Source organism: Schistocerca cancellata, chromosome 4, assembly GCF_023864275.1.
Source record: "Schistocerca cancellata isolate TAMUIC-IGC-003103 chromosome 4, iqSchCanc2.1, whole genome shotgun sequence".
Lineage (NCBI taxonomy): Eukaryota > Metazoa > Arthropoda > Insecta > Orthoptera > Acrididae > Schistocerca > Schistocerca cancellata.
Window position 1 is genome coordinate 836,560,158 of NC_064629.1, and position 26,258 is coordinate 836,586,415.

The window sequence follows — 26,258 nt, forward strand, 5'->3', positions numbered from 1 at the left end:
CACCAGAATGTCACGTACAAGCATGTGAACGTGCATGCATTGTTTTGTACAGGTGCCAGTTGTCAGTTTGTGGGATACCTGTTGCACTTGGTTGTCCAATATAGGGGCAGTTAATGTTGTTCGTGGATGACACTAGAGCTGTTGTCCAATGATGTCCCAGATGTACTCAGACAGATCTGGGTTTGAATAGACCAAGGTAACATGTCAAAACACTGTAGAGCATGTTGGGTTACAACAGCATTATGCGGACAAGCGTTATACTGTTAAGGAATGACAGCACAAGAAGCATAGTCATTAGGTTGATGTACAAATTTGCTGTCATACAAAATCGCACCTTAGACGATAACTCCAAGTTTAGGTCCAGTGTGTCTAGCATGCAGACAGGTTGGTTGCAGGCCTTCAATTGGCCTCCTTGTAACCAACACACAACCATCACTGGTACCAAGGCAGAACCAGTGAGCTCTCGCTTGACACCACTGAAGTCACAAATGGCGTTGGTTTGGTGTCAGTGGAATGCACAGGGCATGTGGCTTGAAGCTGTTCTTTAAGTAACCAATTTGTAACAGTTCGTTGTGCCACTGGTGCTAAAACTGCTCAAATTGCTGCTACAGATGCAGTATGATGCACCAGAGCCCCACACTGAACACTGTGGTCTTTCCTCTCAGTAGTGCCTTGTGGCTGTCTGGAGCCCGGTCTTCTTGTGACTGTACATTCTCATGACCACCATTGCCAGCAATTGTGTATGGTGGCTACATTCCTGCCAAGCTGTTTTGCAATATCGCAGATGGAACATCCGGCCTCTTGTAGCCCTATTACATGATTTCGTTCAAACTCAGTGATGTGCTGATAATGACATCTTTGTCTCCTTAAATGCATTCTTGACCAACATCAACTCGCCACGCCCAGTCTCAAAGGTAACTAACACTCGCATCCATTACAGTGTGTATTTAAAGCAAACTTGATGTGCATCCTTATAGTGCCACTACTAGTGCCACCCGTATGCAACTAGTGTGAAATTGGGATAGACATCTTTCAGATGTAGAAACTTACCTAGCAACTTGTGTTTGTCACACAACTTCTTCTTGGTGTTGACTTTTTCTCTGTCTGTGTATGTGAAAGTAGTCAGACAATAAAGTTAATGAAATGTTGTCATCCTCTATCCCCCACAACATTTTGATTATGCATGCTTATATACAAAGTAACTGAAATATTTAATTTCTTAAGGTGATTTTTCAATTCTCTCTGTCTTCTTATTGGTTTCGTTCCATAATTGCCTATTCACTATCAGCAGAAAGTAAATGTTTATTTACTTGAGTTTAAGTGTGTTTGAGAAGAATTAGAATCAGCTGCCTAACAAAGCTGCTGATGCCATCTACTAGTGAAACCTCCAAACTTTGTATATTTCTTTTCAGTAAACAGCAGTTACTGAGAGTGATATCGGGAAATTATCTGGCAGACTACACCCATGTTGCCTGGCAGATAGCTGGTTAGGTTCCTTCTACATGAACTACGTATGGAATTGTTCATTGTCAGCCACATACATTAGAGACAAACTGATCCAGGTGAAAGTGGTTAAGATACTGGATTCACATCTGGCCATCCAAGTTTAGGATTTTCTAGGCTCTCCTGAACCAATTAAAGCAAGTTCATGGGTGACTGTTTTTAAAATGATGTAGATGATTTTTGGCGTCACTCGTTCTGTGTCCATCTCCATTCTAAGTATGTATGCCCTCTTTAATGACCTTGTCAGAAGTCCGTGATGTGGTAGCTATGGGGACTCTACCTTTGCATCAAGACATTTTCTACATGAGAGTTTGCTTTGTAAGTGAAAATGGGACTTACCAAATATTTGTTTGTTGTTATTGTTCTCAGTATCAACTACTTAGTTCTGGTGTTTCTAAAGGCCTGATGGGATTAGACTGTCCAGTCACATTAAAGTGACCACTTGTTGAAAGCCTGAATAACCACTTCTTGCAAAGCGGACCACTGCGAGACATGTAGTGGGACGATCAGTTTCTGGAAGGTAACAACAGAAATGTGGAGCCATGCTGACTCTAATGCCATTGCCAGCTGCACTAGATTTCTCGGTTGAGGAACCATGGTGCGAACAGCCCAATCAAGGTGGTCCCCCAGAGTCGCGGTTGGGCTTAAATCAAGGGAGTTTGATGACCAGGTGGAGTGTGGTAAACTCATCCTGGTGCTCTTTGAACCACACACATACACTGCAAGCTGTGTGACATGTTGCGGTCTGCTGCTCGTAAATGCCATCATTCCAAGGAAAAACAAACTGCAGGTAGGGGTGGATGTGGTCCCCGAGGATAGATGCCTACTTGTGTTGATCCATTGTGCCTTACAGAAGGATGAGATCATCCAGGGAATGCCAAGAAAATATTCCCCAGCACACAGTGCTCCCTCATCTGGCGTGGACATTTCCAACAATTGTTGCAGGGTGTTTGCTTTGTCATTTCACGATGTACACGGCAACAGCCATCTGCCCAATGGAGCGAAACATGATTCATATGTAAAGACCACCTGTAACAACTCATTGGATGTCCAGTTGCAGTACTGGTGTGCAGATTCCAGCCTTTGTCACCGATGAGCAGCAGTCAAGTCAGCATGGATGCAGGAACCAGGTGCCTGCTGTGGAGGCCCATATGTAGCAATGTCTGCTGAACGGTCATTGAAGGGACACTGTTGGTAGCCCCTTGGTTCATCTAAGTGGTCAGTTGCTCATCTGTTCGCCCATACGCATCTCTGCAACCATCGCTCACCCCTGTCATCTATGGCCCACAGTGCATCACATTTGCCTCAGTGCTGGATTTTGGTATCACCATTTTGCCATGCCCAGTATACTTTAACCATGGTGGCACGCAAACTGCTTACAAACTTAGCCCCTTGGGAAATGCTTCCACCCTTGAAGTTACACTGTTGGTAGCCCCCTTGGTTCATCTAGGTGGTCAGTTGCTCAACAATTGCTCGTCTGTTCGCCCATACACATCTCTGCAACCATCGTTCACTCCTGTCATATATGGCCCACAGTGCATCACATTTGCCTCAGCACTGGATTTTGGTATCACCATTTTGCCATGCCCAGTATACTTTAACCACGGTGGCACGCAAACTGCTTACAAACTTAGCCCCTTGGGAAATGCTTCCACCCTTGGCCCGAAAGCCAATGATCATGCCCTTTTGGAAGTCAAATAAGTTACACAGTTTCCAGCGTTATGATAACAGCTGCGCTGTTCTTCACATCCCCCGACACACGCTATATACCCTGCTCTGCTAGTGCTGCCATCGGTGAGTAGTTACTGCACGTTGAGGTCAAACGTAGGCAGTGATGACATTAATGTGACTGGACTGTGTATAAGAGATGATTGTTACTTCCATTTGCGTGTGATCTTTTTGTATTTGTTATGCAATATACAGGGTGTTTCAAAAATGACCGGTATATTTGAAACGGCAATAAAAACTAAACGAGCAGCGATAGAAATACACCGTTTGTTGCAATATGCTTGGGACAACAGTACATTTTCAGGCAGACAAACTTTCGAAATTACAGTAGTTACAATTTTCAACAACAGATGGCGCTGCGGTCTGGGAAACTCTATAGTACGATATTTTCCACATATCCACCATGCGTAGCAATAATATGGCGTAGTCTCTGAATGAAATTACCCGAAACCTTTGACAACGTGTCTGGCGGAATGGCTTCACATGCAGATGAGATGTACTGCTTCAGCTGTTCAATTGTTTCTGGTCTTTAAAGTGTCCCCACAGAAAGAAGTCACAGGGGTTCATGTCTGGCGAATAGGGAGGCCAATCCACGCCGCCTCCTGTATGTTTCGGATAGCCCAAAGCAATCACACGATCGTCGAAATATTCATTCAGGAAATTAAAGACGTCAGCCGTGCGATGTGGCCGGGCACCATCTTGCATAAACCACGAGGTGTTCGCAGTGTCGTCTAAGGCAGTTTGTACCGCCACAAATTCACGAAGAATGTCCAGATAGCGTGATGCAGTAATCGTTTCGGATCTGAAAAATGGGCCACTGATTCCTTTGGAAGAAATGGCGGCCCAGACCAGTACTTTTTGAGGATGCAGGGACGATGGGACTGCAACATGGGGCTTTTCGGTTCCCCATATGCGCCAGTTCTGTTTATTGACGAAGCCATCCAGGTAAAAATAAACTTCGTCAGTAAACCAAATGCTGCCCACATGCATATCGCCGTCATCAATCCTGTGCACTATATCGTTAGCAAATGTCTCTCGTGCAGCAATGGTAGCGGCGCTGAGGGGTTGCCGCGTTTGAATTTTGTATGGATAGAGGTGTAAACTCTGGCGCATGAGACGATACGTGGACGTTGGCGTCATTTGGACCGCAGCTGCAACACGGCGAACGGAACCCCGAGGCCGCTGTTGGATCACCTGCTGCACTAGCTGCGCGTTGCCCTCTGTGGTTGCCTTACGCGGTCGCCCTACCTTTCCAGCATGTTCATCCGTCACGTTCCCAGCCCGTTGAAATTTTTCAAACAGATCCTTTATTGTATCGCTTTTCAGTCCTTTGGTTACATTAAACCTCCGTTGAAAACTTCGTCTTGTTGCAACAACACTGTGTTCTAGGCGGTGGAATTCCACAGACTGCGTTGTCTTCTATATCTTTCACATCACTTGCAGCGCCATCTGTTGTTGAAAATTGTAACTACTGTAATTTCGAAAGTTTGTCCGCCTGAAAATGTACTGTTGTCCCAAGCATATTGCAACAAACGGTGTATTTATATCGCTGCTCGTTTAGTTTTTATTGCCGTTTCAAATATACCGGTCATTTTTGAAACACCCTGTATTTATTTCCATTGCTAAGATTTGCTGGAACTATACATAAAATATTTAACTGTAGTAGTACATCTGTTATTATGTATGAGGAAAGTGATGATAGTTGATGTTGGATACATGTTCAAGTTTATGTGTTAAAAGTAAACTTCAGTATTCATGTCCGTTGCAGAATCACTACAATTAAATGTTTTTAGTCTGTGCAAAGGAAAAGTAGAAGTCTTAAGATAACTCTCAAAGCAATTTGGAAGTAAAAATTGGCTAGTTTGGCATGAAAGCCAATTCCATATAGTTATCTGGTTATGGCCTATATCTCATTTTCTTACTACTTGTTATTTCTCCAGAAATCCATAAAACCTGACATGTGTGAATTAAAACTGTAGCTCTCATATACACATTGCATGGAACAGTATCATAATTGCGCCAGTGAGTGGAAACTTAGTGAATAATTGATTGTAATTAATATTTTGCTAGAAAAATATTGCAAGAAGCGAAAAATTTAGAGTGGGTAAGGTGCAAAGATATTGAGATTTCCTTCCTTTTGTGATGGAGCATAGAAAGAATATCTTATATGGCTCTATGAAAGCTTTTATTCATGTAATTCTATCTTCATGGACTGGATAAAGTTCATAGATTTCATTCTGAAAAGAATTTTTATTGAGTTTAGGGTGTAGTATGTTTTAAATATTAGCTGTTCCTTTTTTAGTGTATTCCAGTTAAGTTTTTCATCATATGTGTGACACTCATAATAATCAGACCCACCAATAACCATTCACATTTTCTTTCATTGTATATCCTTTATAGCTTCAGTTATGTAAAACTGTTAAGGTATTCTGCACTCCTGAGCAACAGTTAGCATCATTAAGATGCATGTTAATTTTTGTATCCTAATTGAGATAAATGTACTAAGCATTACATTATTATAGCAGATAAAACTAAAATTTGAATGTCAGTGTTATCTATTGTGTAATTTTGTGTATTTGTTCTCTCTTTTCTCGGTTTACATCGTCCTGCGTACTAAAGTTTCAGTCCTCTCGTGAAGTTTCAAATGAGGCTGTCCAAGTAGTAGTGAGATGCAGACCTATGAATGAGAGAGAGACTGCAGATGGCCATCGAAGGTGAGGGTCTGATTAAGAAAAGAAAGTTTTTTGTAGTTTCATCCTCAATTAATAGATTTTTATGTTGTCTGATGTGACTAAATAGTTTTTTACCACCCTTGGCTTTATATCTGCTTTTTATTACCTATATTTGATCAAAAAGAATTAAAGGTTATGATGATGCTAAATAAATGATGATAAAATTGGAGGATGTGAAACAGAATAAGCAGCAGATCACTGTAGATGACAAGTGCAATGAATGTTAGAAAGTTCCAACAACACATTGAACAATACACCTGTGAATCTAAGTGATATTTACATTGTTGTTTTGGAGCTAGCTTGTAGAAATGTTAAATACAAACATCTGTCATAGTTAAAAATGATGCTGTCTTGGCGTGTTGCAGATGGGCTTCGTAAAAGAGAAAATTATTTCATAAAGGCGTATAGGTGATGGACAGATGGATTATTAATTTTTCTTTATACAGTATTTCAAATCTTTTGCTTTCTTCCAGTCAAACAACATGAATTATTTCAAATTCCATCCATAAACTATTTGTAAAATAGTACTGATACCACCAAATGGTTCTTACAACATAGTCATATGGACTGGTGTATTCTTATTGGTATTGTATTCAGCAGTATAGTATTATTTCAGTTGGCAGTTGCTGTACAGCCTCAGATAGATAATTTGGTCCAAAACCCAAGTCTCGTCACTTGTAATGATCAGTGTTTGTCCGTGTAGTCTGTCTTCATCCTCACCATAAATTACAATTCCTCATACAGTTTTTCACATTATTGCTACCTCTGTGGAGAACTTGTTCCTTCAGCCTGTTCCCCAATTCCCCACACTATTTCTCACTTTCAGCATCCATGGTAGAAATATCTGTTTAGAAAATTTATCATTTTTGCAGTCAGGGACATTGAGACTAATTCTTTTTGTAGGAAGCTCCTTAATAATAAGTTGTCAATTTAATTTTTCTTTACTATTGAAGCGGCTTGTATTTCTGATTTCAATGTACTAATTTTGCATGCTTTTGCATGTGTATAAGAGATTAGTGGCTATTTGGAAGTTACCAGAGTGCTTCTGGAGTGTGTTAGGCCCAATTTATATTCAAATGTCTTATCACCTAATTTCTGTGTATCGTGCATTCTAAAGTGAGGAGAAACAGAGTTATGTTTGTGCCAGATGTAATTCTTTCGTATAGTATTTCAGACTGAGTTTCACATTTTGATCATTGTGTGTGAAATAAAATCACTGAAATGCATTACTAACTGTCTTTCATTTTTAATGTTTTAGGGTTGTGGATGTTGATCCATCAAGAGGTGTCATAGAAATAACAGATCCCAGGGATGAAACTAATACTCGAAAGAAAGTTTTTACATTCGATGCTGTCTACGATTGGAAGTAAGTACATACAAACACACATTGAGTTGATTGTATTTTATTTATTGTTTTGAATCATTATAATGTCAGCCATAATTTGCCATGTCTTTTTTACTTAATAAGAGTATAAGTTTTTTGTTTGACACAATCGTAACCAGTTTTGGCCCATAATGGTAATCTTCAGATGCTAAAATAGGAAAGATATAAAGCTTGTATTAAGACTTAAGACAAGTAAAATTATGTTTTCTAGATCTATTTTTTAGTTAAGTGCAATTAAAGTACATGTGGGTCATACCCATTGGCAGCATTTGGTGAAAAAATTGTTCATGTGTTGTCAAACTAAACATAATACCAAATTCAGGGAATTATGTAGCTACAACTAAGTGTACTTCTCTTTCCCTATTCCTTCTTCTACATGTGCATGTCCTCCAATCTTTACTTGTGAAAACCATAAAATATGTCCAGTCTGCAGTAGGTTCAATCAGTTATTCATAAAATTTAAAAATAGAGTACAGGTCATTAAAGCAGTAAAACCATACTTAAAACAGCCTAAGATCTTTACAGTAAAAAGGAGCAGTCATTATAGTACATATTTTGACAGTTGAGGGTGCTGTACTGTGGGCTGCTAAATATATCTGCCACTACCCAATGCGAACCCCCGCCCTCCGTGGCTATCGGGGTTATTATAAGAACCGGGCAGCATATGAAAGGGTGTCGGGTGGCGTCTGCCTCTATGTCCTTCACACTCTGCACAGCGAGTCTGTCCCTCTCCACACACCTTTAGAGGCTGTCGCTGTTCGGGTGTGGACGCCACAGGCTGTTACTGTCTGCAGTCTTTACCTTCCACCGGATGTTGATGTCTCGCAGCATGTCCTGGCTGCGCTGATAGCCCAATTGCCGCCACCTTTCTTGCTATTGGGCGACTTCAACGCCCATAACCCTCTGTGGGGTGGGTCAGTGGCAACAGGTCGAGGCGCCATCGTTGAGCATTTATTGTCGCAGCTCGATCTCTCGATTTTAAATGATGGTGCCTTCACACACTTCAGTGTGGCGCATGGCACATACTCCGCCATTGACCTTTCAATATGTAGCCCTAGCCTCTTACCGTCTGTCCAATGGAGTGTGCATGACGACCTGTGTGGTAGTGACCACTTTCCGATCTTTCTGTCACTACCACAGCGTCACTCTTCTGGGCGCCCTAGCAGATGGGCTATGAATAAGGCTGACTGGGACTTGTTCTCCTCCACTGCCGCTCTTGAGTCTCTCTCTAATGACGACATTGATGCGGTGGTTCAATCGGTCACCACCGGCATCGTTACTGCCGCCGAATCTGCCATTACCCGTTCTTCTGGATCCCCTCGGCGGAAGGCTGTGTCTTGGTGGTCGCCTGAGATCGCTGAAGCGATTAAAGATCGCCGGCGGGCGCTCCAGCGTCACAAGCGACATCCCTCCTTAGACCACCTTATCGCCTTCAAACGGCTGCGTGCGCGGGCCCGCCTCCTTATCCGCCAAGGAAAGGAGGAGTGCTGGGAGCGGTATGTGTCCACCATTGGCCTCCATGTCACTCCTTCACAGGTCTGGGCCAAGATTCGACGCGTCTACGGCTATCGGACCCCTGCCAGCGTCCCTGCGCTCTCACTGAATGGAGCAGTTTGTACTGACTCCGACGTCATTGCCAATCGCTTAGCAGAGCATTTTGCTATGAGTTCCGCTTCTGCGAATTACCCCCAGGCCTTCCGCTCCATTAAAGAGCAGATGGAACGTCGGAGCCTTTCGTTTCGCACCAACCACCCAGAATCTTACAATGCTCCATTCAGTGAGTGGGAATTTCGCAGTGCCCTAGCTGCTTGCCCTGATACCGCTCCTGGGCCAGATGGCATCCACTGTCAGATGCTGAAACACCTTTCAGTGGACTGCCAGCGGCGCCTTCTCGATCTTTACAACCATCTTTGGGTCGAGGGGGTGTTTCCGTCGCAATGGCGGGAAGGCGTTGTCATCCCCGTTTTGAAACCTGGAAAGACCCCTCTGGAGGTGGACAGCTACCGCCCCATTAGCCTCACCAAAGTTCTTTGTAAGCTTCTCGAACGGATGGTGAGCCGGCGCTTAAATTGGGTACTGGAGTCTCGGGGCCTTCTGGCTCCGTCTCAGGGTGGGTTCCGGAAAGGCCGCTCCGCCGCCGACAATCTGGTGAGCCCGGAGTCGGCCATCCGTACTGCCTTTGCCCGCCGTCAGCACCTGGTCGCTGTCTTTTTCGACATGCGGAAGGCGTACGATACGACATGGCGTCATCACATCCTTTCTACGCTTTGGCGTCATCACATCCTTTCTACGCTTTGGCGTCATCACATCCTTTCTACGCTTCATGGATGGGGTCTTCGGGGCCCTCTGCCGATCTTTATCCGCAGTTTCCAGTCGTATCGTACCTTCCGCGTGCAAGTCGCAGCCTCCTATAGTTCCACCCACGTCTAGGAGAACGGTGTGCCACAGGGTTCTGTGTTAAGTGTCTGCCTGTTTTTAATAGCCATTAATGGGCTCGCTGCAGCCGTGGGAAATTCTGTCTCTGCTTCCCTGTATGCTGACGATTTCTGCCTTTATTACAGCTCTACTGGCATTGCAGCTGTTGTACGTCAGCTACAGGGCGCTATCCGTAAGGTGCAGTCTTGGGCTGTAGTGCATGGGTCTCAGTTTTCGGCAGCCAAGACCCGCGTTATGCATTTCTGCCGGCGCCGAACAGTCCATCCTGAGCCGCGGCTTTATCTTGCCGACAAACTCCTTGCTGTGGTGGAGACCCACAGGTTTTTGGGGGTGGTTTTCGATGCCCGGTTGACTTAGCTGCCTCATATCCGGCAGCTTAAACAGACGTGTTGGCGGCATCTAAACGCTCTGAGATGCTTGAGCCACACCCGCTGGGGCGCCGACCGCTCTACCCTGTTGCGGCTCTAGCAGGCGTTAATCCAGTCCCGTCTGGATTATGGGAGCCTGGCTTATGGCTCAGCATCCCCATCTGCGTTACGGGTGCTGGACCCAATTATGCACAGCGGGATACGCCTTGCCACTGGTGCTTTCCGCACCAGCCCTGTGGACAGCGTACTAGTGGAGGCAGGTGTACCTCCACTGCAGTTCCGGCGCCAACGTTTGCTGGCCGCTTATGCTGCCCATGTTCTAAGCTTGCCCGGGCATCCAAATTATCGTGTCCTGTTCCCGCAGTCAGTCGTCCATCTGCCAGCCCGTCGGCCCCGGTCGGGTTGTCCGATCGCCGTACGCGTCAAGGAGCTTCTCTGTGGGCTTGGGTTTTTCCCTGTTCCACCTCCTTTCCGGGCGCATCTGCGTACACCCCCGTGGTGTGTTCATCGCCCTTGCCTTTGGCTCGACTTGGCACAGGGCTCGAAGGACTCGGTCCCTCCAGAGGCCTTCCGCCGCCGCTTTTATTCCATCCTGGCCACGTATCAGGGCTCTGGAATTGTTTACACCGACGGTTCGATGGTTGCTGGTCGTGTCGGGTATGCGCTAACTCTAGGGGACCATTCCGAACAACGGTCCTTGGCGGCTGGCTGCAGCGTTTACACTGCTGAGCTAGTCGCCATCTTTCGAGCCCTAGAGTATATCCGCTCCTGCTCAGGTGAGTCCTTCGTTATCTGTAGCGATTCCCTGAGCGGTTTACGAGCTCTCGACCAGTGTTTTCCTCGTTCTCGTCTGGTGATGGCTATCCATGAGTCCCTGCATACTCTTGCGCGTTGCGGCCGCTCTGTGGTCTTTGTGTGGACCCCCGGTCATGTCGGTATCCCGGGCAATGAACATGTTGACCGCCTGGCGAAAGAGGCCACGAGTAAACCATCTCTGGATGTTGGCCTCCCAGAGGCTGATTTGCGGGCAGTCCTCCGCCGAAAAGTTTTTGCGCTTTGGGACACTGAATGGCGCGATCGGATTACACCCAATAAACTCCGTGCCATTAAGGAGACGACTACTGTGTGGCGGTCCTCCATGCGAGCCAACCGCAGGGACTCAGTCATCCTTTGTCGGCTCCGCATTGGCCACTCCCGGCTAACACACAGTTATTTACTGCGCCGGGAGGACCCTCCTGTATGTCGCTGCGGGGCGGCTTTGACGGTGGCCCACATTCTGTTGGCCTGCCCCCTTTTAGCTGTGGTCAGGCAGACATTTGCGCTGCCTGATACGCTCCCTGCCGTTTTATCTGATGACCCTGTTGTGGCTGCCTTAGTTTTACGTTTTATTAGGGCAGGGAGTTTTTATTCTTTCATCTGAGTGTTTCTGTTTTATTTTATTTTTTGTGTTGATTCTGGCCTTTGGCCTATGATTTTAAACTGATCTTTTAATGTGTTTCTAAGTGGTTGGCTTTTCCTGTTTTATTTCTATGGTCAGCCAACCACTGTCACACTGTGTGGTTTTAGTTCGTTTTGTCTTGTCCTTGTCTCCGTTTCTCTTGTTCTGTATCGTCTGTGATCTATTCTGTTCCTCGTTTTTATTCTCTGTGGGTGTTCTTTGTATTTGGAAAAGGGACCGATGACCGTAGCAGTCTGGTCCCTTTCATCCCCCAAACCAACCAACCAACCAAATATATCTGCCACTACCCATAAGCTTGGAGGATGCAACACAGACTGGACCGAAGTCAGCATTCTGCTGCAGCTTGCTGGCACTCCTTTTCTGGCTACAAGGTGGTTACATTGGCTGGGGAGATGCTCAGTAAAGATGTGGCTTGGGCGTCACAGCCAGCACTCTGTTGCAGGAAATCCCTATCATCAACTGGAGAACACATGTAGGATGCAGCAATTACCTCAGCTTTAGCCGGCCGGTGTGGCCGTGCGGTCTAGGCGCTTCAGTCTGGAACCGCGTGACCGCTCCGGTCGCAGGTTCGAATCCTGCTTCAGGCATGGATGTGTGTGATGTCCTTAGGCTAGTTAGATTTAAGTAGTTCTAACTTCTAGGGGACTACTGACCACAGATGTTAAGTCCCATAGTGCTCAGAGCCATTTTACCTCATCTTTGAGTAGATTGTCATAAATATTAAAATATTCACCCATTGCAAACTCGTTCAGCTCATTGAAGAGGTTGACTGGTTCCTTCTATTTCATATTATAACTCGAGAGTTATCAAGAGGATCAAGTAGGTAAAAAGACGAGGGCTAGTAGAAATCCTTGGGTAACAGAAGAAATATTGAATTTAATTGATGAAAGGAGAAAATATAAAAATGCAGTAAATGAAGCAGGCAAAAAGGAATACAAACGTCTCAAAAATGAGATCGATAGGAACTGCAAAATGGCTAAGCAGGGATGGCTAGAGGACAAATGTAAGGATGTAGAGGCTTATCTCACTAGGGGTAAGATCGATACTGCCTACTGGAAAATTAAAGAGACCTTTGGAGATAAGAGAACCACTTGTATGAACATCAAGAGCTCAGATGGAAACCCAGTTCTAAGCAAAGAAGGGAAAGCAGAAAGGTGGAAGGAGTATATAGAGGGTCTATACAAGGGCGATGTACTTGAGGCCAGTATTATGGAAATGGAAGAGGATGTAGATGAAGATGAAATAGGAGATACGATACTGCGTGAAGAGTTTGACAGAGCACTGAAAGACCTGAGTCGAAACAAGGCCCTCGGAGTAGACAACATTCCATTGGAACTACTGACGGCCTTGGGAGAGCCAGTCCTGACAAAACTCTACCATCTGGTGAGCAAGATGTATGAGACAGGCAAAATACCCTCAGACTTCAAGAAGAATATAATTATTCCAATCCCAAAGAAAGCAGGTGTTGACAGATGTGAAAATTACCGAACAATCAGTTTAATAAGCCACAGCTGCAAAATACTAACACGAATTCTTTACAGACGAATGGAAAAACTAGTAGAAGCCGACCTTGGGGAAGATCAGTTTGGATTCCGTAGAAATATTGGAACACGTGAGGCAATACTGACCTTACGACTTATCTTAGAAGAAAGATTAAGGAAAGGCAAACCTACATTTCTAGCATTTGTAGACTTAGAGAAAGCTTTTGACAATGTTGACTGGAATACTCTCTTTCAAATTCTAAAGGTGGCAGGGGTAAAATACAGGGAGCGAAAGGCTATTTACAATTTGTACAGAAACCAGGTGGCAGTTATAAGAGTTGAGGGACATGAAAGGGAAGCAGTGATTGGGAAGGGAGTAAGACAGGGTTGTAGCCTCTCCCCAATGTTATTCAATCTGTATATTGAGCAAGCAGTAAAGGAAACGAAAGAAAAATTCGGAGTAGGTATTAAAATCCATGGAGAAGAAATTAAAACTTTGAGGTTCACTGATGACATTGTAATTCTGTCAGAGACAGCAAAGGACTTGGAAGAGCAGTTGAATGGAATGGATGGTGTCTTGAAGGGAGGATATAAGATGAACATCAACAAAAGCAAAACGAGGATAATGGAATGTAGTCGAATTAAGTCGGGTGATGTTGAGGGTATTAGATTAGGAAATGAGAAGCTTAAAGTAGTAAAGGAATTTTGCTATTTGGGGAGCAAAATAACTGATGATGGTCGAAGTAGAGAGGATATAAAATGTAGACTGGCAATGGCAAAGAAAGCGTTTCTGAAGAAGAGAAATTTGTTAACATCGAGTATAGATTTAAGTGTCAGGAAGTCATTTCTGAAAGTATTTGTATGGAGTGTAGCCTTGTATGGAAGTGAAACATGGACGGTAAATAGTTTGGACAAGAAGAGAATAGAAGCTTTCGAAATGTGGTGCTGTAGAAGAATGCTGAAGATTAGATGGGTAGATCACATAACTAATGAGGAGGTATTGAATAGAATTGGGGAGAAGAGGAGCTTGTGGCACAACTTGACCAGAAGAAGGGATCGGCTGGTAGGACATGTTCTGAGGCATCAAGGGATCACCAATTTAGTATTGGAGGGCAGCGTGGAGGGTAAAAATCGTAGGGGGAGACCAAGAGATGAATACACTAAGCAGATTCAGAAGGATGGAGGTTGCAGTAGGTACTGGGAGATGAAGAAGCTTGCACAGGATAGAGTAGCACAGAGAGCTGCATCAAACCAGTCTCAGGACTGAAGACAACAACAACAACAACAACAACAACAACAAGTTCTAAAATATCTAGCCATTTACTTTTTTCATCTGTATGAAAAATTTGTAGTTGTTTATCAATGTTACCAATATTGTTACCCTTCTATTGCATATGTAAAGATAACATTGTCCTGTTGCTGGCTTAGACGTCCTTCTTAAATCTCAGTCAAAAGGAGCTGGCTGGCAGTATAGTCTTTTTTCTTTTTCTTTGTCTTTGTTTCATTCACAGCATGATATTTTATAGACCCCAGATTTATCATATTTATTATTCTTATGTGGCAAGTTATAGCACACTGTTGTTTTTATATTATCTGATATCCTTAAATCAATTTTAAAGCCACTTGTGCAGAATAAGTACTGAATTTTGTCTGATGTTTTGCATATGTATTTCGTAGCAGTGTACATGAATGCAATTTGTACATGTGACTTATTTCTCGTCTTTATATTCTTTCTAATTTAATATATATGCTGTTCACTATTTGTGTATCATGTTCATTTGCAAGGGCTACCTGTCTTAATGTGCCAGTTTCTTTCTTCACTTTGGCTTGGCACAATGGAAATTGTATTATTGTATGTATCCTAGAGTAAAAGTATGCTTGTTTCTGATGTAGAGGATGATTGGAATGGACAATGATAGTCACATTTTTACATGTAAGTATTCTATATTTTTGAAATGTATTTATGCCATTTTTATTATAAATAAGTCAAATCTAAAAAAAATTCTTTCTGTCTTTCATATTCCCTCATCAATTTTATCTTGGAATGCACACTGTTAGATTTTTGCTTCTGTACAGAATAACAAAATCTTCAATGTATAGTGATAGTGTAAAAAATAAACAGAAATTGGTAAGAAGTCAGTCACATTCCCCGGGAATGGCATGTCATTTTTCCCAAAACTATGCATTCAGGCTTCTGGAGAAGTTAGGAGCTTTAGTGAAACTAAAACTTAAAGAACTTAGAAACAACTTTAAATTGACATTAACAAGAAATGTTGATATTTAAGGATAATTCCTAAATACGCAAGAATAAAGATGAATAATTCTTCTCAGAGTGCTAAGAATCGAGCACAAATATGAGTTAAGGTGAGTAAAAAGAGAATTGAAGGGGACCTGTAACATACAACAGCTCATAAGTGAAAAAATAATTAGAGGACATCTATCAGTCAGTAATATGCTTTTACAGTACAGTTTTCTGTTGTGTGGAATAGGATGATGTACATAAGAAACCAATTTTAATTGAGGATACAAGGAAATCAAATTATTAATTTTAAGTCTTATCGGGATCAGACGGCAAAAAAGTAAAGTGCAAGAAGCCCATCGATATATATATATATATATATATATATATATATATATATATATATATATATATATATATATATATATATATATATATATATATATATATATATATATATCGATGGGCTTCTTGCACTTTATATATATATATATATATATATATATATATATATATAAAATTTTTTTTTTTAACAGGCTGGTAATTTGTCTGCCATGTTTTTAAACAATAATGAACACTACCTTTTAAATAAATACTTTAATCCTAAATGAGTCCACATACTGAAAACCAGAGGTGTTGAGTTGTTGATAGGCACACAAAAAAGGAAGAAAACTTGCTAGCTTTGATAAAATCAGAAAGCTAGCAAGTTTTCATCATTTTGTGTGCATCTGTTGACAACTCAATGCTTCTGACAAGAATTTTTCACAACATTTATACATTTTAAATAAAGGTTTACACTATAATACAAGGAGAAAGCAAAACAGAACTACAGTTTTTAGAAATACAATAGCTGATGTTAAAATGCAAGTAGGATAAGAAAATTGAGTGGTGTGAACAATTTATTAATGTGGTCAAAAGCAAAAAGTTTGTAGGAAGTTCACAGAATCTTTTGCAAAAAGAACTCACTGACAATAAAATTTTTATAAAACCAAATAATTAGCTTCAAGATAGAAAGTTCAGGCTGTTAAGGCAAACAAGGGGAAAACAGCCATGATGGTTCACGATAATGATTACATTCAAAGATAGAAAAATTCTGTAAGTAGAGTAATGTTGTAGAAGTTAAAGACCCAACAAAGTGATTCCTTAAAGAAGTGACCAGAAGATAGATACTCTGGATTTTCTGTTTTCAGTTAAAGATAGAAGGTACCTAAAGGTTGTGAATGCATGAACACCTGTCAAGAGGTCACAAATTAAATTGCATAAAGAAGAAAATTCAATCAGGGCAGTAGTTAATAATGCGGATTGTCCTATGTATAAAATTAATAGAGAGCTCAACAAAATATAATTTTAATTGTGAAGAATTCTTTTAATCAGTGCGACCTTTGCCCAGAAAATAAAAAATTGAGGTAGCAGATAGTGCTATGTTTGCTTCAATGGATATCTAGAAACTGCATACAAACATTATTATTGACAAAGCCTTAGATAATATAAATAAATCTTCTGTGTAGTAAATGCATTGACCATGGTGAATCTGTAGAATTTATAGAAATATTACAGTTTGTTCTGCCATACAACTATTTTCTGTTTAACAGTAAATGTAAAGAGGCAAGATACAGACTGTAAGAGACTGCTTAGTGGGAACTACACCAAATATTTTTATTAACTAGCTAGAAAAGACTTTTTGTAGCTGAATCCAGACATTGTTACAGAAATAGTATACTATAAAAGAGTGTTCAGTTATTCTTTACAGTGGAGATAAAATGCAGATATAGTACTTGGCTAAAAATTGAGGAGTATACATGTCAGGATCTATAATACAGCTTCCCTTATGACAGCTGGAAGTGAAGAAGGAAATCGGTTTATTAAGACTGATCACTCTTACAAATGAATATGACACAGAAGTAGTGAACACCATATATACCATATTAGAAAGATTATATAGATACGAAATAAACTATATGTGCAGGTGGCATCTAATAATGTCTAATGTGCCACTAGGAAATCCATAAGCAAAATATCAGATAAAATTGAGCACATTCCAGAGGAATGGAGTTAAAATTGCTTTCAGGACATCAGACAATAGAAAAAAAGAAGTGCATCATAATTAGCCAAGTAAGAAAAATAAATATGGGAAATGTGGGGTCCATAAAATATCAAGCTGTGACTGTGGAAGAAGCTAAATTGGCCAGTCAGGTACTTTTGACTTAAGATTTAAGGAATGCCCCTCTGGCAGCAATAAAACAGTATTAGCCTTAGCAGTTAGATATTTTAGAACAACTCGAGACCTATATTATGAAATGGAAGGAACCAGACAAACTTCTCAGTGAGCTGAATGAATTTGCAATGGGTTAAATACTTAAATATTTACAACAATCATTTCAGCTGAAGTAGTTTCAGGGTCCTGCATGTGTTCTCCAGTTGATGAAGGGCTTGCCTGTGACAAAATGCATCATTATGACGTCCAAGCCATATCTTCACTTCTGAGTGTCTGCCCATCCAACATAAACATCTCGTAGCCAGAAGAGGAATGGCAGCAGAATGCCAACTTGTGTCCAGTCTGTGTTGTCTCATCTGATTTTGTGGGAAATGGCATAAATATCTAGTAGCCCAAGGAACAGCATCCTCAGCTGTTGAAAATATGTACCATAAGGTTTACTCCTTTGTTCCTTTCATTGTAAAGACCTTAGACTGTTTTCAGTATGGTTTTACTGCTGTAACAGCCTGTACAATTTTTATATTTTAAAGATAACTGACTGAACTATTGTTGCAAATGTGCATGTTTTATAGTTTTTACAAGTACAGAGGATGTGTGCACCTAATGTGCAAAGAGTAGGAAAGAAAAGTACACTTAGTGTTTTCTATATAATTCCCAAATTTTTTGGTTTTATGTTTAGTTTGACAAACTTTAGTTCACCATACACAGTCAGTAAGTATGATCCACATGTATTTATATTGCACTTTAAATAACTCGCAAGTAGACCTGGTAAAAATATTTTTACTTATTTTAAGGTCTTAATATGACCTTTTTATTTTTTCCTATTGTAACATCTGAAGGTTGCCATTGTGGGCCAAACTTGATTGTGATTGTGTCATAAAAAGTTATTGTGTCAGAGCAACAGAAGAACACACATATAAAAAGCGTGTGTGTTCTCCTGCCGCAGCTTGCTGAGTAGATTTTTCATCTATCCAATTAAGTTATATTTTCAAAAATTGATTAAACTTTATAATTAGTCAGTCAGTCTCCTTAAATCGAATGTATTTCTTTTTCCAAAAACTCAACCTATAGTTTGTTGTAATTATAAAAATAATTTTTATATACACTGCCTGACAAAAGAAGTGAAGCACCCAGAAGACACGGCCAGATGCCATTGTAACTTTGTGCATGTACACACCATCAGTGAGTGTGTAAAAAAATTAGAGTAGCAATTCTCAGAGAAACGTAGAATGGCCACCAGAGTGTACTAATGTTTGTGTTTAGTGTTGTTAGTAGGGTGTATAAGGTGCGTGAACAGCATCAGATGTTGAGTGATCACTGTGAAGTAGACGGAGATGCTGGATACTTGTGTAAGGTAGCATTATCGGCACCTGACAGGATTTGAAAGGGGTCTTGTTTTGGATCTCCATTTGGATGGCTAGTTGAACTTTGCAGCATCCAGATTTGTGGGGCATTCAGATGTGACAGAGGTCTAATGTTGGATTGAATGGAAATTTAAGTGCAGCTGTATTCATGGTAAAGGTTCTAGTCTGCCCTGTCTGACCACCACAAAGGAGGTATCTGCATTTTGCACCAAGCCCATTGTAACCTCTTCACATCTGTGCCTGCCATCTGAGAAAAAGAATAGACTCCCTGCAACCTTCTGTGTCATCCCACACCATTGGTTGGAGACTAGCAGCAGCTGGACTACAGAATGGCTAAAATCTAGATCAGGGACAATGACAGTCATGCTGTTGCTCGTCTATTGCTCATAGGTTTTCAATGCAATAGTTTGTGTAGCCAGTGGGATAATTCTTTCTCATAACAATTAAGAGGTGGAAAGTGAGGCAACATATTTCTAGTGCCAAAATTGAAATCATTGTCTTGTTTGCTGTTTTTCGGCCTATTAGTGAGTTTTGAGAGAGATGTGCGACTATGTCAGCGAGTGCTATAAAGTGGGCTGATTTAAGTGATTTAGTTCTGCATGGCGACATCGTTTGTTGAATCGTTGGTGCATGTCTCGTGGATTAATTGCGGAGACATGAAAATGCATCAAATGTGGTGGTGAAATGACTACATAATCAATCTGCACAAGCACTCTTAAGTTTATCAATGTTTTTAAATTAAGTCATGGGATAAGGTAGGGTGATCATTGTTTATTAAAACAGTCGCACATTTGATATATTAATAAACACTTATCTACCTACCTTTTCCCACGATTTAATTAGAAAATCATTGATCCACTTATCTTCTCCCATGATTTAATTAAAAATTATTGAGCCACCTACCTACTCCCATGTGCTCATGCAGATTGTTGCATAATACCAAAGAAATATTTCACTGGCCAAACATAACATGGGTTGTGACGCTGCCCTTGGTTTGCAGATATTAGCACAGTTTAAATTAACTAACTCAGACAAGGAGCAGTTAAATTCTTAATCCTCACTTACAACAATGTGTCACCCTTTCTTTCTACCTCACAGCAAGTGCTGACAATTTTCCTATATGAAAAACGTAAGTATGCTAATAGCCCTATTCTAGACTTTTTCCTTACAGAATTCCGATCTCGTGCATAGGTTGCCTATAAAAGCATAACACAAACTGCTGCATTTGGAATGGTGCCATGAAAGGGAAGCATGGACTGCAGCTGATTGATACCACATTGTGTACAGTAGTGAATCATATTTCATCACTACCTAAAATGACCGTGATTGCCAAGTATGGTGGCGACTGTGAAGAGGTCCCATTCTTCCAATGTTTTGTAGAGATACAGTTATGGTACTTTTGTTGTGGTGTGGGGAGCCAGAGCCATCAGGTATGACTTCTGGTCATGGGTAGTAGTGACTGAGGGAACTCTTGACAGCACAATGGTATGTCACAGACATCTTGCATCCCCATTTGTTACCTCTCTTGCATCAGGACAATGCTCATTCACACATGGCTCGTATCTCTGTGATCTGTCTGTGTAACGTTGCGGTATTTCCATGACCAGCAAGATTCCCAGGTCTGACCCTGCAGAACATACATGGAACCAGCTTGGCTATCAGTTCTGTCCCAGTGCTAGTACCCAGAATGTCGAAGACTAGTTACAACAGCTGTGTGCCAGCCTGTCCCAGGAGAGGATCAGCCTTCTCATATGAATAGGCATATTCATCAAGGCCAGGAGGAGTGCAACTGGTAAAGTGGGCTCATTCTGCCAATTTATTTGTAAATTTGACTCAATATTGTAATGACTGAAATGACATCACATACCCTCTGAACTCAGGAATTTCGTTTCATTTCTACTCGCCATGTGGATGCTTTACGTTTTTTGTCAGGCACTGTATTCAGTGCAATTTCACTGACATAGTTAATCATTTTCAATTCTGGCTAAGATTTCCGGTGTTGCTCTGCATTGTTAATAGTAAATAGTAATAGTAGATACAAAATTATTTCTGTAAGAACTGTGTGAAACATGAAAGCGCATTTCAGTTTAAGGTTAACTGCTGCATACCTGAAGACATTGTACCTGTCTTCACCTTTTTATGTTTAATTACTCTCTTGTGCAGCTATAATCAATTTGTGGTCTTTAAATAAAGTAGTGAAAATTGGTTTTTAGTTCTCGGCAAGAAGATTTATACGAAGAGATTGTGCGCCCACTTGTTTCTTGTGTGCTTGATGGATTCAATGCCACAATATTTGCATATGGGCAGACTGGTACTGGCAAGACATATACAATGGAAGGTAAGTCTGTCAATAAATAAATAAATAAATAAATAAATAAATAAATGTTTTAGTAGTTGTAATGGGATTGACTGCTGTGAAACCAGAACAAAAAGTTGAAATAACTGTAGAGACTGCATGGTTTGGTCAAATGTGTTTAAAAATGTTTCTTGCTGTTTTATTCACTTGTATAGTGATTAATATTCTTTAAACCTAAAGAAAACATTACTGAAAGATTAAGTTCATGTTTTTGCAGTTTCCTGCAGAGTCCTGTTTGCGACCAGTAGGGAATGAGTTATCTGCAGTCTTGATGTGTCTAGTTTTTGTTTCTCACTTGATTGTTGGTGGTTCAGTTTCTCCAGAAAGCAAACCATCCCATGAAAATAAATCCCAAAACGCAGAATCAGTGCTATATGGAACAATGATTTGGTAATATCTCGGATCCAGGGCTTCATGTGATTTGTTCCACACACAAAACGTACTAAGGCTGCATACCAAATTAAATGATTTAGCATTGGATCCAAACTGTTTATCAGGTTTGTGGTCCATCGTATGTATTGGGTTGACCCGTAAGTCGTGATCTATTTTACGTTTAGGTTTCCACTAAAATAAACAGGATATGAACAACAAATCAATCAATGTTCTCTCCATTGTTGTGCACAACTTCTTCCCAATTTCCAATAAGCTGTTTAATGCCATGACATTAGAAGTCACCTGGTTTCCACTTGCAGAAATAGTCCAGCTTAGCCTTCAGTTCCACAACACTATGGAGTGAAATGCCATGCAATGCATTAGAGAGGGATTGAAACAGATGGAAATCTGAAGGCACCAATTCAGGCAAATACGGAGGATGTGGCAGCATGTCCCAGCCAAACATTTGAATGGATACCTTGACAATATGAGGAAATAGTTGTGTTGTAGAACAACACCATGTCGCAGATTAGATCGTTTTTACTGGATATCATTGTTGGTTCATTGCATTTGTTGTAAGTAAGTTTCCATATCCAATTTTTGGTTCTGAAATTTGTGCTGGATCATGCATATCTTTGAGGTCAAAATGGCAGTCTTTGAATCGCTTAAACCAATTTTGAGTGATCTTAAGAGGCATCACTTCTTTGCCATTCCAGTCACAAATCTCTCGAGCAGCTTCTGTGTCTTTGACACCTAGAATAAATGCAGAAGGCAGGTGTTGAAAATGTTCTTGTGTGTCAACTTGACTCTCCATTTTAATATCCTTAAAAGAACAAAGTATAGCGGTATAAAAACTAATCACACTGTTTTGTATAGCACATAATGCTCTGTCAAAGAACACAATAAACACTGCCAGAACATTTTATTTTCACACAACACTTTCAATTTTTTAAAAATAAAAAAAATAAGAGCTTGTACTTACGGGCAAACCCAATATTCACTTTCTTATGGTAGTACTAGAGACAATGGTGCTCTGTTAGGAAGGGACTTGGTTAATAAGCTAACTGGGCAAAGCAGTGTGTATGTGCCAGTCACTTTTATGGAACTGGCACAACAAGATGGGTGGAAGTGAAAAAATGGCAGAAAGGAGCTACAATAGAGTCTCGATTATCCGACCTAAACCAGCCGCGGCAAGGTCAGATAAGCAGGAAAGTCGGATAACACGGAAAATAATACAAAAAAAACATAAAAATTAAACTAAAGTAGGCCAAATGAGTTAAACATTTAATACAATACAAATCAAATTAGACTGAATAGATATTTACTGTGTGAAGAAGTTAGTAATCATCTTTTGTTTGCCTGCTGTTTGCCGTTTTTTTGCCGCTAAATCACGTAGTCTCTTAAGAAGTAAAACCTCGGTAGACGATGTTTCCTCCAGTTGCTCGACATATTTTAAAGCAGTTTCTAAGGCCTTGTGTCCTCCATTGTGAGAAATCTTGGGCACACTTTCCTTCACTACATCCGCTTCTTCGTCTTCTTATTTTTGTTTTCCATGTTGACTATTTCTTCATCTGTCACTTCAAATTCTTCATCTTGGACAATCCATTCATTTATGTCATCTTCTGTGGCGTCAGCACATCCCAGAACTTTTCGTAACAATGAAAGCAAGGTAGTATTTTCTGGTTTGGTCTGCTGCTGTAAATTTTCATCATCTGGAGAATTTTCTTGATTTTCCTGTAGCCAAATTTCCCAGGATTTTCAATTGTATTTGCTCCAATACTCTCCCAAGATTGGGCCACGTCAAAAGCTACGTCTTTCAAATTAATATGGCGTAACTGCTCTAGCATGTCTTCTCCCTTGTCCGTAGCATTAATTAAAGAGGAAAGCAAGTTTCTGCGGTAGTTTCTCTTCAGTGTCTCAAAAACATGGCCTTTATATCTTGATCTTGAAGTTCATCTTCATTAGGATGACAAGTGGCATTGTCTAGAAGCAACAGTGCTTTTCGGGGCAAGTTGTTGGCTTTCAAAAACTTTTCAGTTTGTTGCACGAACTCTTTAAAAAAACCATTCTTTAAAAATGTCTGAGCTCATCCAAGGAAATTTTTTTTTAATATTTCACCGCTAAAGCATTTTTAGATACATTTTTAAATGCTCTTGGGTTTTTTTGGCTTACCTATCATAGAGTTTCATTTTCAAATTTGCTGCGGCGTTACTGCATGCAAGAATTGTCACTCTTTCTTGCTACGTTTGTAGCCTGGTGCTGGCTATTCAGCCTTTGATGCTAATGTTTTTTCTGGTAACATTTTGTAATTGAGACCAGTCTCGTCGCAGTTAAAAATTTGATTGCCTGTCAAGTTTTCCTTGGTCAATACCTCATGAAGTTTATTCTTAAACAATTGAACAGCTTCAAAATTTGCTGAAAGCTTTTCATCACAGACATTAAGTTGTCAAATTCCATATCTTTTCTTCCATCTATCGAGCCAGCCTACACTCGATGTGAAATCAGGTTCACCTTCGTTTAGTTCTTTACGAAACTTTAAGGCTTTTTCCTGCAAAATTGGTCCCTACATGGGTACACCTTTATCTCTATGTTGAGTAAACCATAGGAGCAAAGCTTCACTTACTTTTTCATAATCATGTTTTTTTCATGGTTTTCCGATCTTCCAAAACAGCTGAGGTTGCTCACTGAGAACACCACTTCTCAATTTCATTGCAGTTCCTTTTTCAGTCTCCAACTGTTGTTTTCCTGACATTATAATCTTGCGCCACTTTTAATAAAGTTTCACCATTGTCTATTCTTTTGAAAGCTTTAAGTTTTTCTTCCATTGAAATGACCAGCTTTTTCCATTTTGAAGCCATCACCACAAATTTTTACAATAAACAAAGTGCAACACGTCCACTCCACTACAGATCTAAGTTAGCACTGAGGAGTGAGCAGTAGCAGATGGCAACAATAAACTGAGTATCAACAAACAACATGTTAGTCACTGACCTGTCGTCAGCTGGCGCATGGCTGGCGTGGTGAAAGGGTCAGATAACACAGGAGGTCAGATAACCGAAGATCGGACAATGGAGACTCTACTGTATTTTGTTTGGACATGCCCATGATCACATCACAAATGAAGTTGCCTGATTTGATGGGGTATCAACAGGCACTGTCCAACATGTCTATAAGAAATGGTACACCACTTGTGGCCATATGACAAGTTGTAAGAACAGCAGTCATGATAGGATACTAACTATCAGGGACTGGCGACAAGTGTCACATCTTCTCAATGGTATTAAGTTTCAAAACACAGGAATTGTTGCTGGTAGTGTGTGCAGTTCCATCTCAACCAGTTTAGGAGTGAACACTGCGAAGAGAATAGAATGCAATGGACATTAGGAGATGGGTTGCTCACAAAAGGCCATTATACTGATATTTACATACACAGATGGTCATAGTATTGTGTACACAAGGCATCAAAGGGTAGTGTATTAGTGGAGCTGTCATTTGTACTCACATGATTCATGTGAAAAGTTTTCCGACATGATTATGGCCATATGATGGCAATTAACAAACCTTGAATGTCAAATGGTAAATGGAGGTAGACATATGGTACCTTTTATTTTGGAAATTGCTAGGGAGTCCAATATTCTGAGGTCCAAAGTGCCAGAAGTGTGTCAAGAATGCCAGATTTCAGCTTTACCACTCACCATGGATAACACAGTGGCTGACAACCCTCACTCAACAACCAAGAGCAGTGGCAGCTGTGTAGAGCTAACACACAAGCAACGCTGCATGAAGTAACCACAGAAATCAATGTGGGATATTGACAAATGTATACATTAGGACAGTGAGGTGAAATTTGGCATTAATGGGCTATGGCAGTAGATGACTGATGTGAGTGCCTTTGCTAACAGCATGTTGTCATCTGCATTGCCTTTCCTGGGATCGTGACCATATCGGTTGGATCCTTGATGACCGGAAAATGGGAGTGTGGTAAGATGAGTTCAGATTTCAGTTGGTAAGAGCTGATGGTAGGGATAGTGTGGCACACACCTCACGAAGCTATGGACTGAGATTATCAACAAGGCACTGTGCAGGCTGGTGGGGGAGGTTCCATAACGGTGCTGGCTGTTTTTTTTTTTTTTTTTTTTGGACTGGGTCTTCTCTTCCAAATGAACCAATTATTGACAGGAAATGGTTATGGTCAGCTACTTTGAGACCAGTTGCAGCCATTCATGCACTTCATGTTCCTAAACAATGATGGAATTTTTTATCGATGACAATGCCCTATGTCACAGGGCCACAATTGTTTGCGTTTGGTTTGAAGAACATTCTGGACAATTTGAGCAAATGATTTTCCCACCCAGATCGCCTGACATGAATCCCATCGAATATTTATGGGGCATAATTGAGAGGTCAGTTCGTGCACAAAATCCTACACTGGCATCACTTTCTCAGTTATGGACAGCTCCAGTATTTCTGCAGGAGACTTACAGTGACTTGTTGAGTCCATGCTACATAAAGTTGCTGTACTATGCCAGCCAAAAGGAGGCCTGACATGATATCAGGAGGTACCCCATGACTTTCGTCACCTCAGTGCGTGATGTAGACACTCCTGTCATCAAAGACGGCA

General features: G+C 41.0%; 1 protein-coding gene across 2 annotated transcripts in view; it reads left to right on the plus strand.

Moving 5' to 3' along the window:
* LOC126184918 (kinesin-like protein KIF3B) overlaps positions 1–26,258 on the plus strand; it is a 157,791-nt gene that overhangs the window by 21,112 nt on the left and 110,421 nt on the right. For both annotated transcript variants that reach the window (XM_049927584.1, XM_049927585.1), the window contains 3 exons: positions 5,851–5,945; positions 7,222–7,329; positions 21,123–21,247. In XM_049927584.1, the coding sequence (XP_049783541.1) occupies positions 5,851–5,945; positions 7,222–7,329; positions 21,123–21,247 (328 nt within the window). The remainder of the gene's footprint in view (positions 1–5,850; positions 5,946–7,221; positions 7,330–21,122; positions 21,248–26,258) is intronic.